This window comes from Mytilus trossulus, chromosome 4 (assembly GCF_036588685.1).
Source record: "Mytilus trossulus isolate FHL-02 chromosome 4, PNRI_Mtr1.1.1.hap1, whole genome shotgun sequence".
In the NCBI taxonomy this organism is placed as follows: domain Eukaryota; kingdom Metazoa; phylum Mollusca; class Bivalvia; order Mytilida; family Mytilidae; genus Mytilus; species Mytilus trossulus.
Window position 1 is genome coordinate 33,809,990 of NC_086376.1, and position 16,298 is coordinate 33,826,287.

General features: G+C 34.0%; 1 protein-coding gene across 1 annotated transcript; it reads left to right on the top strand.

Annotated features, from left to right (window-relative positions):
• Window positions 1–5,361: 5,361 nt before the first annotated feature.
• Window positions 5,362–15,541, top strand: LOC134715161 (survival motor neuron protein-like). Its single transcript, XM_063577130.1, has 8 exons — window positions 5,362–5,478; window positions 7,976–8,053; window positions 8,510–8,629; window positions 9,696–9,893; window positions 11,207–11,341; window positions 11,805–11,861; window positions 12,841–12,966; window positions 14,713–15,541. Exons 1-8 carry the CDS (start codon window positions 5,437–5,439, stop codon window positions 14,770–14,772), a joined length of 816 nt encoding a protein of 271 aa, XP_063433200.1. The 5' UTR covers window positions 5,362–5,436; the 3' UTR covers window positions 14,773–15,541.
• Window positions 15,542–16,298: the final 757 nt, after the last annotated feature.

Below are 16,298 nucleotides of genomic sequence, written 5' to 3' on the forward strand. Positions count from 1 at the left end.
TATTAAATTTTCATGTGCATGCATTAACAATGCTTTTTATATGTAATAATCAGTAACATTTTATAAATGTTGATATTTCCTAGGAAATCGGTCATGAATGTGGATAAATTGCATGTTTCAATCTTACTTTTGCTTAAGATATCGATCATGAATATGACCAACGAATCGGACAGTATGAAAACATACGGTGGCAACGAGGCGGACAGTACACTTTGAATAGAAAAGATTCAATTGTGACAATATAATAGAAAAAAATGAACCAAACTTTTGTGTGTGTATGCGGAATATGATTATTCAACTATGTATCGATTAAAAATCTTGAAAATGTTTGAATTTTCGGAGTTTTGTTAAGATTTATGACTCGAAAAATCGCAAAATTTTGACCCCTCTTCATGATCAGGAGTTTTTTTAAAAAGACGGTTGATGCTAAAAGCATAAAATAAGCTTTAAATGGTCAAAAATACATCATTGTAGTTATTCACTTACCTTGAGCTGCTGAACAATCCATTATGGGACACTTTGAATTGATATTCTATATTTTTTTGAAAAACAACGAGCCGATCGCCGTCGGACAGATCAGCAACTTCCGTTTTGTGTCACTGTCCGCTTGTACACTGTGATAGGGGTAGTCATTGATGAAGAATTATCCTTTGAAGAGCATATATGTGAGAAAGTAAACAAAGCAAATTCAATCTTTGCGGCATTAAGAAGATCTTTCAAAAATCTAAATGCAGAAATCTTAATTCCATTATATAAAACACTTGTAAGAACACATCTAGATTACGCTAGTTCAGTATGGGCACCTTTTAAGAAAAAATATATCGATAAAATTGAAAGTGTACAAAAGAGAGCTACGAAACAAATACCTGGACTTAAAAACCTAAGCTACGAAGAAAGACTAAAGAAATTAAAATTACCAACACTAGCGTACAGAAAAATAAGAGGGGACATGATTGAGACTTATAAGATTATACACAATAAATATGACCCGGAAACTAGTACTTTCCTTAAATTAATGTCGAGTACAGAGAATAGACACAGTACAAGAACAAACAGTATTAAAATCATGCACCAAAGGTTTAATAGCTTTACGGTGAGAATAGCTAAAACCTGGAACAAACTACCAGAAAAAGTGGTTAAGGCACCGTCTGTTAATGCCTTTAAAAACAGACTAGACAATCATTGGAAAAATGAGGAACTATATTATTCTGATTACCGCGCAGTTATAACCGGAAGCAGCAGTAACAGTAATAATAATGACCTAATATATGAGTCTGGTGAAGAGGAGCCGTGAGGATCCTGTACCGGAAAACATCTTTAAGTATCTTTAAGTAAGTATTACCCCATCCCTGCTATGTGCACCAGTGGCATTGAGTGATTTCTGAGCAAATTAAACTGCTATGACTTAAAAAACTAGAGGCTCTCAAGAGCCTGTATCGCTCACCTGATTCTACTTGGGTTTTTGAAATCATATAAAAAAATATAAAATTTGGCTAAAAGTGACAACACAACCTCATTTATAAGAAAAGGAACATGTTTAATTTCATTCAAAAGTCCCCCACTGGCGGCCATCTTGGATGACGGATCGGCTACAAAGTAACAACACTTGGTCAGCACCTCATAAGGAACATTCATGCCATGTTTGGTTTTATTCCATTCAGTGGTTCTCTAAAAGAAGTCATTTGTATGCATTTCCCATAGGGTCCTATGTTAAACTAAGTTCCCTGCTGGCGGCCATCTTGGATGATGGATCAGCTACAAAGTAACAACACTTGGTCAGCACCTCATAAGGAACATTCATGCAATGTTTGGTTTTATTCCATTCAGTGGTTCTCTAAAAGAAGTCATTTGTATGCATTTCCTTATAGGGTCCTATGTTAAACTAAGTCCCCCGCTGGCGGCAATCTTGGATAATGGATCGGCTACAAAGTAACAACACTTGGTCAGCACCACATTAGGAACATTCATGCCATGTTTGATTTCATTCCATTCAGTGGTTCTCTAAAAGAAGTCATTTGTATGCATTTCCCATAGGGTCCTATGTTAAACTAAGTCCCACGCTGGCGGCCATCTTGGATGATGGATCAGCTACAAAGTAACAACACTTGGTCAGCACCACATAAGGAACATTCATGCCATGTTTGGTTTCATTCCATTCAGTGGTTCACTAGAAGAAGTGATTTGTATGCATTTCCAATAGGGTCCTATGTTAAACTAAGTCCCCCGCTGGCTGCCTTCTTGGATAATGGATCAGCTACAAAGTAACAACACTTGGTCAGCACTCCATAAGGAACATTCATGCTATGTTTGGTTTCATTCCATTTAGTGGTTCTCTAGAAGAAGTCATTTGTATGCATTTCCCATAGGGTCCTATGTTAAACTAAGTCCCCCGCTGGCGGCCATCTTGGATGATGGATCGGCTAAAAAGTAACAACACTTGGTCAGCATCCCATAAGGAACATTCATGCTATGTTTGGTTTTATTCCATTCAGTGGTTCTCTAAAAGAAGTCATTTGTATGCATTTCCCATAGGGTCCTATGTTAAACTAAGTCCCCGGCTGGCGGCTATCTTGGATGATGGATCAGCAACAAAGTAACAACACTTGGTCAGCACCTCATAAGGAACATTCATGCCATGTTTGGTTTCATTCCATTCAGTGGTTCTCTAAAAGAAGTCATTTGTATGCATTTCCCATAGGGTCCTATGTTAAACTAAGTCCCCCGCTGGCGGCCATCTTGGATGATGGATCGGCTACAAAGTAACAACACTTGGTCAGCACCCCATAAGGAACATTCATGCTATGTTTGGTTTTATTCCATTCAGTGGTTCTCTAAAAGAAGTCATTTGTATGCATTTCCCATAGGGTCCTGTGTTAAACTAAGTCCCCTGCTGGCGGCCATCTTTGATGATGGATCGGCTACAAAGTAACAACACTTGGTCAGCACCACATAAGGAACATTCATGCCATGTTTGGTTTCATTCCATTCAGTGGTTCACTAAAAGAAGTCATTTGTATGCATTTCCAATAGGGTGCTATGTTAAACTAAGTCCCCGCTGGTGGCCATCTTGGATAATGGATCGGCTACAAAGTAACAACACTTGGTCAGCACTCCATAAGGAATGAATATTCATGCTATGTTTGGTTTCATTCCATTTAGTGGTTCTCTAGAAGAAGTCATTTGTATGCATTTCCCATAGGGTCCTATGTTAAACTAAGTCCCCCGCTGGCGGCCATCTTGGATGATGGATCGGCTACAAAGTAACAACACTTGGTCAGCACCCCATTAGGATAATTCATGCTATGTTTGGTTTTATTCCATTCAGTGGTTCTCTAAAAGAAGTCATTTGTATGCATTTCCCATAGGGTCCTATGTTAAACTAAGTCCCCGGCTGGCGGCCATCTTGGATGATGGATCGGCAACAAAGTAACAACACTTGGTCAGCACCTCATAAGGAACATTCATGCCATGTTTGGTTTCATTCCATTCAATGGTTCTCTAAAAGAAGTCATTTGTATGCATTTCCCATAGTGTCCTATGTTAAACTAAGTCCCCCGCTGGCGGCCATCTTGGATGATGGATCGGCTACAAAGTAACAACACTTGGTCAGCACCTCATAAGGAACATTCATGCCATGTTTGGTTCCATTCCATTCAGTGGTTCTCTAGAAGAAGTTCAAAATGTAAATTGTTAACGACAACGACGACGGACGACGACGGACGACGACGGACGACGGACGCCAAGTGGTGAGAAAAGCTCACTTGGCCCTTCGGGCCAGGTGAGCTAAAAATACCAAATAAATAAGCACAGGTTCAGCAGTTTAGTCAAATGAAGTATGTATGTAGGTATATACTTGAAATTCAGCCAATTTAGACACACCCTTTGATTGACTGCAAGGGTACAGCGAATCCATGTACACTCCCTAAGGATTAATGGAGATGTCTCCATTACAATATTGTCCCACCACCAGAACAATCCCCAACCAACACCGCCCAAGGGTGTGTGTAGGACACCGGGAAGTCTGTTATTATGGAGGAGGAAGCCGAAGTACTCGGAGAGAACCACCAGGGCACTCGGTGGAAACAGACAAACCAGAGAAATATCAGAAGATTGATCTCCAGGTCAAAGTAGGGGACAACTTTGACCAACCGAGGCCCCCAAAATACCCATTCTAGTTTAGACTTTGGTCTGGGTACCAGAGATGTGTTTGAGAGGGTGAAAATTACCCTTCTGATGTACTGATATTTTTAGCGCCCCGAGTGAGAATCGAACTCGGGACCTTCAGCACTGTAGCCATTGGCCTTAACCACTAGACCACGAACTCACATAAGCATTAGAAAATATATCTGTATCTGTAGTGGGACGTGTAGAATCCGGTTCAGGCTTTTATACACGGTGGAGAAGAACGTCGATGTTATAGGCGGTTTTCCTGTAAAGCGGACTTTAATGCCTCTACAGAACCTGCATGCACATCTGAACTTTATCTGGTAGTTGGTTCCAGTGAATAGTTGTTTCCACAAAAAATGAATGTTTGTACTATGGTTTGTTGCTATTTGGTACTTTAAGTCCTCTGGTGTTATTGATAACTTGACGTTCGATGATATTGTCAGTTTCGCAGTTTGAATAAGTTTTGGCTTTTATTGTTCGTTTCGGTCTTGCTGGTATGACAAAATTGTCATCTGGTAGAGCCGGCACCAGACCCTCAACCACCTTGTAAATCAGGATAAGACGGAGGCTGTGTCTTCTTTCCTCTAGCGTCTACATTTCAAGCTGGCCTCTCATATTATAATTATGGACCATGTTTCTCTACTCCTGTAGTTTTTCTTGATGAATTGTAAGCCTCTGTTTTGGATACATTCTAGTTTGTCAATATCCCCTTTCATATATGGGTTCCAGATTGTTGCGCCATATTCCATTGTTGATCTTACAAGGGATATATATGCTACTTTCCTACATGCTTCTGGTTATTGCTGAGGTTATTTATGTGGAAGCTCCATTTCAGATCGTTTGAGATTTGGAGTCCTAAGTAGGGATTCACTTGTACTTCTTGTAGGATGTGTTTATTAAGCGTGTAGAATTTGTCTGCTTTTTTGTTTATGGATATAGAACATAGCATATAATTATTTACAGTCGTCAGCAATATCGATTTTGGCAAATAATACTACAGTTCATTTACACTGTAGAATCATATTGCAACTTTAACCTGGGAACAATTCTGAACATTGTTACACAGTAGTTTGTAGTATTCATTACTTACAATATATTTTTTTTTTTTTTTTAGATTTTCTGTAACCGGAAATATACACTTTTTCTACTTTCCAACAAAAGAGCAAAACACGTGCTTCGTTTAAATAAAACGTTCTTTCATTGGTCGAGATATTAAGATTCACCAATTAAATTTGTGGTTTTATCTACCGTTTCGGTTTCCTTCCAAACATGGCCTCAGTAGCTGGAACTGTACTCTTTCAACGGGGCCAGGTGATATTTTGATTTAATTAAGGAAATGATAACTCTTCTGAATTCAGAAAACACATTAGCATCTTCATCAAAGCGTACTTTTTTTTTCATAATTAACTAGATGACCCTGATTTAGTGAAAACATAACGGGAGAGACGTTGTTACTGTGAGTACATTTGTACGTTCCTCTGGCATGCTGGGCCTTAGCATAAAAAGTCAACATATGATATGCAATATGGATAGTTCTCAAGATGATTTATCTCTAATGAAATTAACAATTTATACCTTAGCACTTTTTGTGAAAGATTTTTCCCACAAGCACTCGTCTCTGAAAAAAAATTCTGATATATAACTTCAGGCAGTAACAACATTCTGTTTTATTCCGCTTTCTAGTTTATCAAACCCATTAAACATTGTTACATCGTCATTCTTTATTGATTTATCTTTACAATGGTGTATAATATGCCTCCATTTGTTGTCAGAATCATCCAAAGCAATCCTACCAAAGTATTTCAATCTTAATAATTTTGCTAACCACAAAAGAATTGGCAATAAACGTGTCACGTCTCCTTATATATCTCCGTTTCTTATTGGTCAATTTTATGGGAAAGTCTAAATGATAATCGGAGTTATCTGATGGTAACAAGACAAATCGGCACCCAGACAAATCAGCACCCAAGTCCGAAGACATTTCGGCATCCATTTTGGACATTCGGTATCCGCACAAATCGGCACCCAGACAATCCGGCACCTCGTTTTTAAAAATAAATTTATTATCAAAATTTAAAGAGTTGTTGCATAGATATTATAATTTGTATATAAAATATGAATTACAAAAAGAATAATCATCATTTAATTAAGCTCTTAAAGATTATGTACGAATAAACATAATTTAATTAAATCATAATTGATTGTTAGATATGTTGTTGATAGTTATTGTTTGAATAAACATTATTAAATTAAATCATAATTAATTGTAGTTAAGCATCAATCAGTATTTTATGTTTAAATCTAACAATTCCTCAATAGAGATCAAAAGTGTATAGCTTGTGTTGTCAACGTATATTTGTTCCACCTATAACTAAAAGGAATTTACCCCTTAATAAGATACATATTCAAAGATTTGTCTTGGTGCCAAATAAACAACTAAAAGGAATAAACCCCTTAATAAGATACATATTCAAAGAAACAATGTACAATATTGACAATAATGTTATAAATAGTGCAGGAGACAAATAAATGCCCTCATACATAAACAGTGCCAGGAAATTTAATTTTGGTTCACTATATATAGATCAAAGCAAGGATTTGTATATATAATCCTTGATCAAAGATATATAATTTATAAGGTGCCGATTTGTCTATGTTAGGTGCCGATTTGTCTAGGTGCCGATTTGTCTGGATGCCATTTGTCTTTCACGGGTGCCGATTTGTCCGGGTACCGATTTGTCTGGGTGCCGAACTGTCTAGAATTCTTATCTGATCTTGTTTCATTTTCATACTAAAGTCAGGAGAGAGTATGAATGACATTGACGTCATGGGAAAATTTGTATCTAAAAAAGAAAACTCGTAACTTATTAGACATGACACAAATAACACTTGTGAGGTTTTTTTTCAATGTATCTTACACAATTTTACTACCTGGGGGATAGTTCTATTCAGACAAAAACTTACAGTTTTCTCTGCAACAGTTTTATAATTAATCATTTACTGCGAGACTTTTATTGCCAATGTTGTGTAGGTAGACGAAAAAATAACGATTGACATACTTCAGTTTGTACATTGGTAGGACTGTTACAGATGATTCCAACAACAAAAGTCGGCGTGTTATACACCATTGTTAAGATAAATCAATTCAGATTTATGACAAAACAAGTTTTAGTGGGGTTGGCAGTGGAGAAATCGGCATATAACGGAATTTTGTCACTCCCAGACATTTTTCTAAATCATGCGTTAAGGACCTTGTGTTATATAAAGGTATATAGGAAATATTTTTTCTAAGACAAGTGCCTGTGGTTTTTCCTGATGAACAGGGAACAAGCCCAATTAGCACCTGGTCATTTTGGCACCTATATTACACAGATGTACACTGGAGTACCCGGTGTCCGTGCAGCCGGTGATACTGCGCATTAGCTGATTTCTTTAAATTCAAAGTTGACAAAAAAGTGGTCAATACTAGTATATGCCAGTGGTAAATACAGGTAATAACAGAGAAATACTGGCAAATACTGGGAAATACCAGCAAATACTGGTCGATTGAAATTTTGAGTGGTCATTACTATATAAACCATTCTTACCTGGTCCAATTGCCTGGGCCCTTCTCCTAAGCACTAGAAAAATCACCATAGGTTATATGTTTTTATTTTTTTTTCTAGTTTATGCTTTGTACATGTTGTAAAGTAGTTGAATAGAGTTTAGATGAATTGGTAATAAGCTTTGTGTATTTGTACTATACTTGATATTACATTTATAATATCAGTTTGTTTCCTACAAATTATTTCCTTCTTTTGTGTTTCAGGCTGCAGAGAGTGACAGTGATCTGTGGGACGATACAGCATTGATTAAAGCTTATGACAATGCTGTGAACCTAGTTAAAGTAAGCCTCTTTACAATCTCTTTCTTTATTACATTATTTTATTGACAACAATATGTGAACAAAACTATCAGACATAATAGGTAAACATGTCAAAAATAGAGGTTTAGCAGTCTACTTTGTGTTATAATCTTAATCACTCTAAAAGCAAACAAATATGTCAACAACAAACAAAAAAAGGCATATAGACATAGCAGACAAGCAAAAACGCAAGACAAAAATACAAAAATTGACCATAGCACAATAACACAATGACAGAATGAACATAAACCTTGATTAAATGAACTCAGTGGTATTCAATTTTATAAGTGACTGTATGTACCATTGTATTGGAAGGATTGAATTTTCATGGTTGAAGGAACACTTAAATTTCATTACAGAAATTAGGATATAAATTTTGAATGATCTGTTATTTAATGTGTGCCATTTATCATGTTTATTAAAATGTTTCCTTTATAGGCCAAAGTAAATGGTTCTGTTGTGAATGGTAATGATAATGAATCACAGACATCAAACAAACAAGATATAAATAAGAAAAGGAAAAGGAAGAGGAAAAAGAAACATAAAAACAAGAAAAAGGTATTTTGAAAATTGGTTTACTTTATCCTGTGTATGGTTGTAGTTGATGGAAAAAGCAGAAGATTTGACAAGTTTGTTTTTTTGTTCCCTTGAAATTTCTAAATACAATTTTTTTGATCTATCAAATACATTGTTCCATCATTTAGACGTTCAAAAGATAATGTTCTATCAGATACAGTATATGGGTGGGGGTTGGAAGGCCCTTAAATTATTTTTGTATGGATTGGGAGAGTTCACTCAGTAAAAAAATAAAGGGCCCTCCAAACCCACACACAATATTGGTTTTTTTTCTGGAATAGCCCTGAGTATTTATTTTTTTATGGTACGTCAATTCACAAAGATTTGAATCCCTTTATTACCTCAGAAAATACAGTTGTTTTATAGTTTTCAGTTCTATTCAGATATTTGATGGATCTTCCATATTTGGTTAAAATAATTACTACAGGATGTACTTGTCTGTCTGACAAAGTCATCTGAGCTTAATCTGATTTTCATGGCTTGTTTAACATCATCAAGTTTTCATGATACACATAGTAAGACGGTGACCATCACTAAGACCTTTATCCCAAATATGCTTACTGTATATTATTTAATAATTATCAAGTAAGCAGGTTAGATTTTCAGCATATGCACTCTTGATACTGTAAACCAATTTATTTTTCTTTCTATTATGTCTATCTGAGTTTGCTGCAATATGATTTTTTTATTTTCATTCTTAATTGAAGTATATTCTGATGAGGAAAGGTTAAGTTTTACATAATTGTGATGATTTTTATTCACATTATTTATCTTCTCGCTAAAGTTGTGAAAAAATTTGTTTTGTTTACAGAATATATAGATTACTGCAAGTTCAGAGATTATTGCAGGGTTTTTCGTAGCGCAAATAATGAGAATGTTTGAGTTTCACAATAATAAGAACTTGCATTCTGATATTTGATACATAATTATATCTGAATGCAGACTTCCTTGAAATAATGAAACCTCATCTTGCATTTTTGTCTTCTTTCAAGTTTAAATTGAACTTACAGAAATTATTGGTTTCCTAAATATCTTTCAATATTTGTAGTGTCCTTGGAAAGTAGGTGATCAGTGTAGAGCAGTGTTCACAGAAGATGATCTGACATATGATGCCGAGATAATAGACATAGACGAGGAAGCAGAGACATGTATGATACGATACAGAGGATATGGTAATGAGGAAGAGAAAGAATTCACAGAACTACTCCAGCCAACCAGAAAACAGAAGCAAAGACAGAAGTCAGAGGTAAATAAAGATTAAATTCATATACAAAAGCAGTGATCTGGAAGGTTTTTTTTTCACTATGGGACCAGGGCCCTTCAAAAATAAATTCAATGAGCCATTTTTAAAAATAATGGGCCATGTTGTCAAATGAGTGCACAATTTGAATTGACTTCTATAAAAAAAATTAAAAAAAGTATCAGTATATTTTGGCAAAGAGGTGTTGGTACTTACCTTTATGATTTTAAATAATATCATGGATATTGTTCCTGTGATTTTGTAATTTCAATTTCAATGAATATACAATAACTTCTTCCAAACTGAACAATATTTAAGGTAACCTTTATTTACAATGTTTAAACTGGTACTGTTGCCTTGTTTATGTTCATGTTCATGGTTTTTAAGTACATAAAATTTGGGTCTTGGTCGATACCATACTTATTCCAGACGTACCATATCAAAGGACATTTCTGACATTTCCTCTGCACTTTTTGTATTATTATCACTTCATCACGGTGATAAGAATAACAGCAGAGAGTACCATTAATTCATAAAACAAAATAACAATTTGCTGAAGTCACGTTTACAAAATGTCAAAATGAGCCAAAGACAAAAAAATGACAAGGACAGTTAAGCGTCTTTTATGGAGACAAAAAATATATTCATTATAAGGCTTTGGGGTTTTTCAATCAAAATAATAGCAAGCTTAATTAAATGAGATTATTATTAGAGTTTAATCTCGTCTGTACTAGCTAAATTTCACAAATTTAAAGTTGTTTATAAAAAATTATATCATGAATGATGGTTAATTACGGTTTAATTACGTTTTTTGGGTTATCAGTTAGACCACATGGTTCTATTATTATTATTATAGGAAAACACCTGAGACGTCCAAAAAATATATAGGTGTTCCTATTATTGGAGGAACATTACACAGATGTGTACAGACACATGGCAGCACGGAACACAATTAGAAATCCATTTGACGATATCTAAACGTTTCAAAACTAAGTGAAAAATATTGTGCGTCACTTGGGAGATTACATTTGTCACTGTTTGCGAAATTTCTTGTCAATATGCGCTATAGGCACAGGGTGCATATCCTTCCTAATCACTGCAAAAGCCTTATATTGTAATATAATATAACAAGTTTAAAAAGCTATCATTCAGATTAAGGTTAAAAAATGGTCTACTTAAATTTAAATTATTCATAAACTGTAATTACAAATTTAAATATACATATTCTGTTGATAAATCACTATTGATAGGTATTAAAGTATATGTTGAAATTGTCTACTTAACTTTATTTTAAAAATGCATGATTTATATTTATATAGTCAGATAGTATGGATTGGAGTGCAAGACAAAGTCCAGCACCTGATAGAAAGAAGAAACATTCAGCCAGCAGTAGTGCAAATCCTCCTTTTATGCCAGGAATGCCATTTATGCCTCCATTTCCTGGTGTTTCAATGGTAAATATTGTTGAACTTTAATTTAATTCTGACAATTGAAATACACAAATATTTACAAAAATCATGCCATGTGCAATTCAATGGCAAGGACACCAACCTTAAAATAAGCTTTGTATAAGACTGATACACAGCATGTTTATTTTTAACAAATAAACCTAAATGTCAGCACACAAGCACATTATTTTGATTTTTAATTACATCAGTCTTAACACTGGAATATTACCGAAATGCTGTCTTCTTGAAGGTGAAGCATCTATTATCAATTTTATATTTAGGATTGATCAGGTAATTTATCTTTTTAAGCTCATGACCTAATGCACTTGATGAAGTGAATTATTAAAGACTACTTACAAAAAATATGCAATAACAGAATAATAATATACCTTATTTATGTCATTACTATTTATACTAATTACTTACAATAACTGATTGTAAAAATTTTTTAGTCATGTTTTTATTACAGCCACAGTTTCCATCATTTCCATCTTTCCCCCAAGGATTTATGGGACCACCATCAGGGGTAAGTAGATGAGGATTTTTCAGTAGTTATCACAATATTATATTTGATATAGCAGCTTAGTTAAATTAAATTTATTACTATGTGAAATACATGCTATATAATGGGAGATAACCTTGGTCATATTTTACATCATCATTGATTTTGCAGTTATCTCCCTTGTATACTATTAATTGAAAAATAATTTTGAACTTGTTCAAATAAAAAAGTGTACAGAAACTCTTTCATTATAAAACTAACAAATAGTTAAATAAAACAGAAAGTCAGAAACCTGTATTAGATTTACAGCAGATTTCAGTCAATATGTAGCTAATTGTAATATCTTTGGTTAGCTTGCTTGTTCATGTGTTGTTAGCTGAACCCTGAAGTCATTGTAAGGTAAGGTATACTACCCTCCTTTTAAAGTAGCTTAGTCCTACAGAGAGATAGATTAGTTATCTGTTGGGCTAGTCTACTATTAAAGGAGGGTAGTTTACCTAACCTAACAATGACCTATCAAAGAGCAAATAATATATATAGGTCACCGTGCTTGTTTTCGAGATATTAGCCATTAAAATTTTGGCTGGAAAATATTCTCTCTTGACTTTTCATAGCTTTATCATTGACAGGTTGAAGTGTTCAAAAACTTAAAAAGTAATTAAAATTTTATAAGACTTTTACAGATGGCTTATCATTATACATGTAAAAGATTTACAAAAAGAAAAACGGGGGTCACTGGACAAATTTTTTCAAGGGATGCAAATGGGTAAAACCAGAGGATTCCAAAAATCTTACAAAAAATCCAAAACATGACAAGCCAGCTTCCTTAATTGTATGTGGTGTTTAACATGTATATGTCCCTTATCAGGGACAGTGGTGCAGCAGTACGATTAAAAAAAAAAGTGTTTAAATAGCGGAAGCATGTGTCCAGAAACTGTATCATAGTAATTGTAATAGATTAAAACTACATCTGTATATGATTGTTTAATTATTTATTTTTAAGGGCCTCCCATTTGTGCCTCCACCACCACCACCAATCAATGACGAGTTAATGAACGGTGATAATGAAGCCTTATGTAGTATGTTGATGTCATGGTATATGAGTGGCTATCACACAGGATTTTACCAGGTATGATGAAAAGTCTGTAGATGTGAAGGATCAGGCATTTTTGTCGAGTCTGCAACTTTTGTTGCACAAAGCTCGACATAGGGATAGTGATGCGGCGGCGGCGTTAGCTAACTTCTTAAAAGCTTTATATTTTAGAAGGTAGAAGACCTGGATGCTTCATACTTTGTATATAGATGCCTCATGTTATGAACTTTCCGTCAGTCACATGTCCAATGTCCTTGACCTCATGTTCATGGTTAAGTAACTACTTGAAAAGATTTTTTGTAATGTCAAATTCTCTCTTATTATAAGTTATGTCCTTGACCTCATGTTCATGGTTAAGTAACTACTTGAAAAGATTTTTTGTAATGTCAAATTCTCTCTTTTTATAAGTAATTGGATAACTATACTTGGTATGTGCGTACCTTGCAAGGTCCTCATGCCCGTCAGACAGTTTTCACTTGTCCTTGACCTCATTTCATGGATCAGTGAACAAGGTTAAGTTTTGGTGGTCAAGTCCATATCTGAGATACTAGCAATAGGTCTAGTATATTCGGTATATGGAAGGACTGTAAGGTGTACATGTCCAACTGGCAGGTGTCATCTGACCTTGACCTTATTTTCATGGTTCAGTGGTTAAAGTTCAAGTTTTTGTGTTTTGGTCTGTTTTTGTTATACTATATGCAATAGGTCTACTATATTTGGTGTATGGAATGATTGTAAGGTGTACATGTCTAGCTGACAGGTGTCATCTGACCTTGACCTCCTTTTCATGGTTCAGTGGTCAAATTTAAGTTTTTGAGTTTTGGTCTATTTTTCTAATACTTTTTGCATTAGTCAACTATATTTAGTGTGGAAATATTTTATGATCTATATATCTGTTATGCAGGTTTTATTTGACCTTGACCTCATTTTCATGGTCCATTGCTAAGTGTTAAGTGCTTGTGTTTTGGTCTGTTTTTCCTTAATTTATAAGCAATAAGTCAACTATATTTGTTGTATTGAAGAATTGTTAGCTGTACATGTCTGCCTGGCATGGTTCATCTGACCTTGACCTCATTTCATGGTTCATTGATCAATGTTTTGTTTTCTTTGGTTAATGTTGAGTTTATGTGACTGTTGTAATAAAGCTTTATATTTAGGTCTATCAACATAATATCAATGAATAGTAAAGAAGGCGAGACATTTCAGCGTGTGCACTCTTGTTTACATAATTTATGTCATTTTTGAAGTTATTTTTCAAACTGTAAAGTTTATAAAAATTTATTAATAAGATTAAGGTGGTACCCAACACCTTGACTGAAACTAATATGGCTCATTTAATTTTCATAAAATTTTGACAAAATATTTACTTTGACCCTTGGTAAAAAATAAAAAAATTTCAACAAACTTGTTCCCTTATCACTTTCTCTGAAAAAAAAATCATTGAATATATTGCAGTTTGACACACAGATCATTGAAAAGCTTTACATGTCTATAGCAATACAAAGTGATTAAAACGTTAAGCTGATTTTACAGAGTTATCTCCCTGTAGTGTTAGGTACCACCTTAAATTAAGAATAAAATTTAATGTTCCCATGAACTCTTTGTCTTGCCTGCAATAACTGCTGTCAGTGTTAAAGAGAAATGTTGATTGACAATATAGAATTAACAACTACTATTTTTCTGCTGCCCTTCATTGATCTAGGATTAGACAATTGTTTTAGTATGGCACATGTTAAATATCATAAACCATATTTAATATAACTGTTTCCCTATTTATTTCAGGGCCAGAATCAAAGAAAACGTCAGCGGTATACCTCTACAGAACAAGACTCAGCAAGATAACATATGGGGACTTACTTAACAACATCTCATATTGTTCATCATTACTTATTTTGTCGTATCTGTTATTTTGTTTGTACAAACCAGCATGAACTGCACAGACAGGGATGTCAATAATCAAACAAACAATTGTATGTACCAGTGACCTTGAGCTATGTAGGAATGTCATGAATGGAGGAATGATTCAATGTATTTGTATCTGATATCATTGCGAAATCATCAGTCAACAATTCAGTTAATTTTTTTACAACATATTGAACAACAGAATATTTCAGTAGAACAGTATAAAATGAATTTATCTTGATAATTTATTTGTAAAAATCAATTCTTTTTATTTTCTGTAGGAATTTTAAAAATTTGTATTTTATCAAATGAAATATATACATGTAATGTTAATAAATTGAATGTTTGTTTTTTTTTAAGTTTGCCTCTTGTTTAAAGTAATAGTTATTTGTTTATAAAGGTACCATTTTATTTGTCTTTACAGTATTGTAAAGATACGGCTATTCTATTGATTTAGTATATTAAGTTCTCTTTCTATAACTCTTATGTGATAAATGTCGATTGATTTATCTGAAGCTACATGTCATTTTATCAACTGAATGAGAATAAAGTTTCAAAGATGCAATATGGCTGATTTTGTAAGTTGTGTAAGGCTACTTTTGCCCACACATATGTTCCAACTGAACCCATGGAAATAATTTGATGTTTGTTTTGTGCTGCTATGTTTAGGCTGTCAGGTTCATCTGCAATAATAAAGGAATGCAATAATTTCTTAACTTTCAGTAATTTGGTTAAGAAAAAGCAGGCTAAATAATTATCTTTTATGATTTTTCTGCAATTCCAGAATCGAGTTAAACTCATTGTTTGGGTTTTCACTGGTGGTTGCCATTTTTGCATTTTGCTAAAAAAAAAAAAATATTATGAGGATTGATATTCATTATAAGTGAAAGACTTTGAGGAAAGAAATTTAGAACTTTGTCTAGTTCTTGTATTTTGTCCATTTTCAGGTTTATATGTCAAATTTTTCCTTGTTCAGATATAAATACTGGGATTTCACAGTGATCTTGTCTCGCTCTATGGACTTTGATAGAAAATCAATTACAATTTCATTTTATAGCTTTTGGTGAAAATGGACATATGTTTAATGAAATGTGTGGTTAAATTGAGTCGCAGGTCACCTACAGAATTTTGTTTACAACATTGATAGAAATAACTTTGAAGTGACTACATCAATTCTTTTTTAACACTTAAACAGAATTGTCAAATTATAATAGTAGTTCCAAACCATGTTAGCTTCAGTTTGATTGATCTTTCCATGAATAGTATGTTGTCAATTTACCTTTTTTCTAAAGGTCATTTTATTGCATTTTTGGACTGAAATGATTGCAAATTGTCTAACATACAAATTTGTTGGTACAGCAATGAAATAGCAGGTGCCCTACATCGTAGAAAATTTGTAGATTCGGTTTGATTGCTAATGTAATGACTATCCACCAGAGTGCAATTTAATATTCTGCCTGAATTTT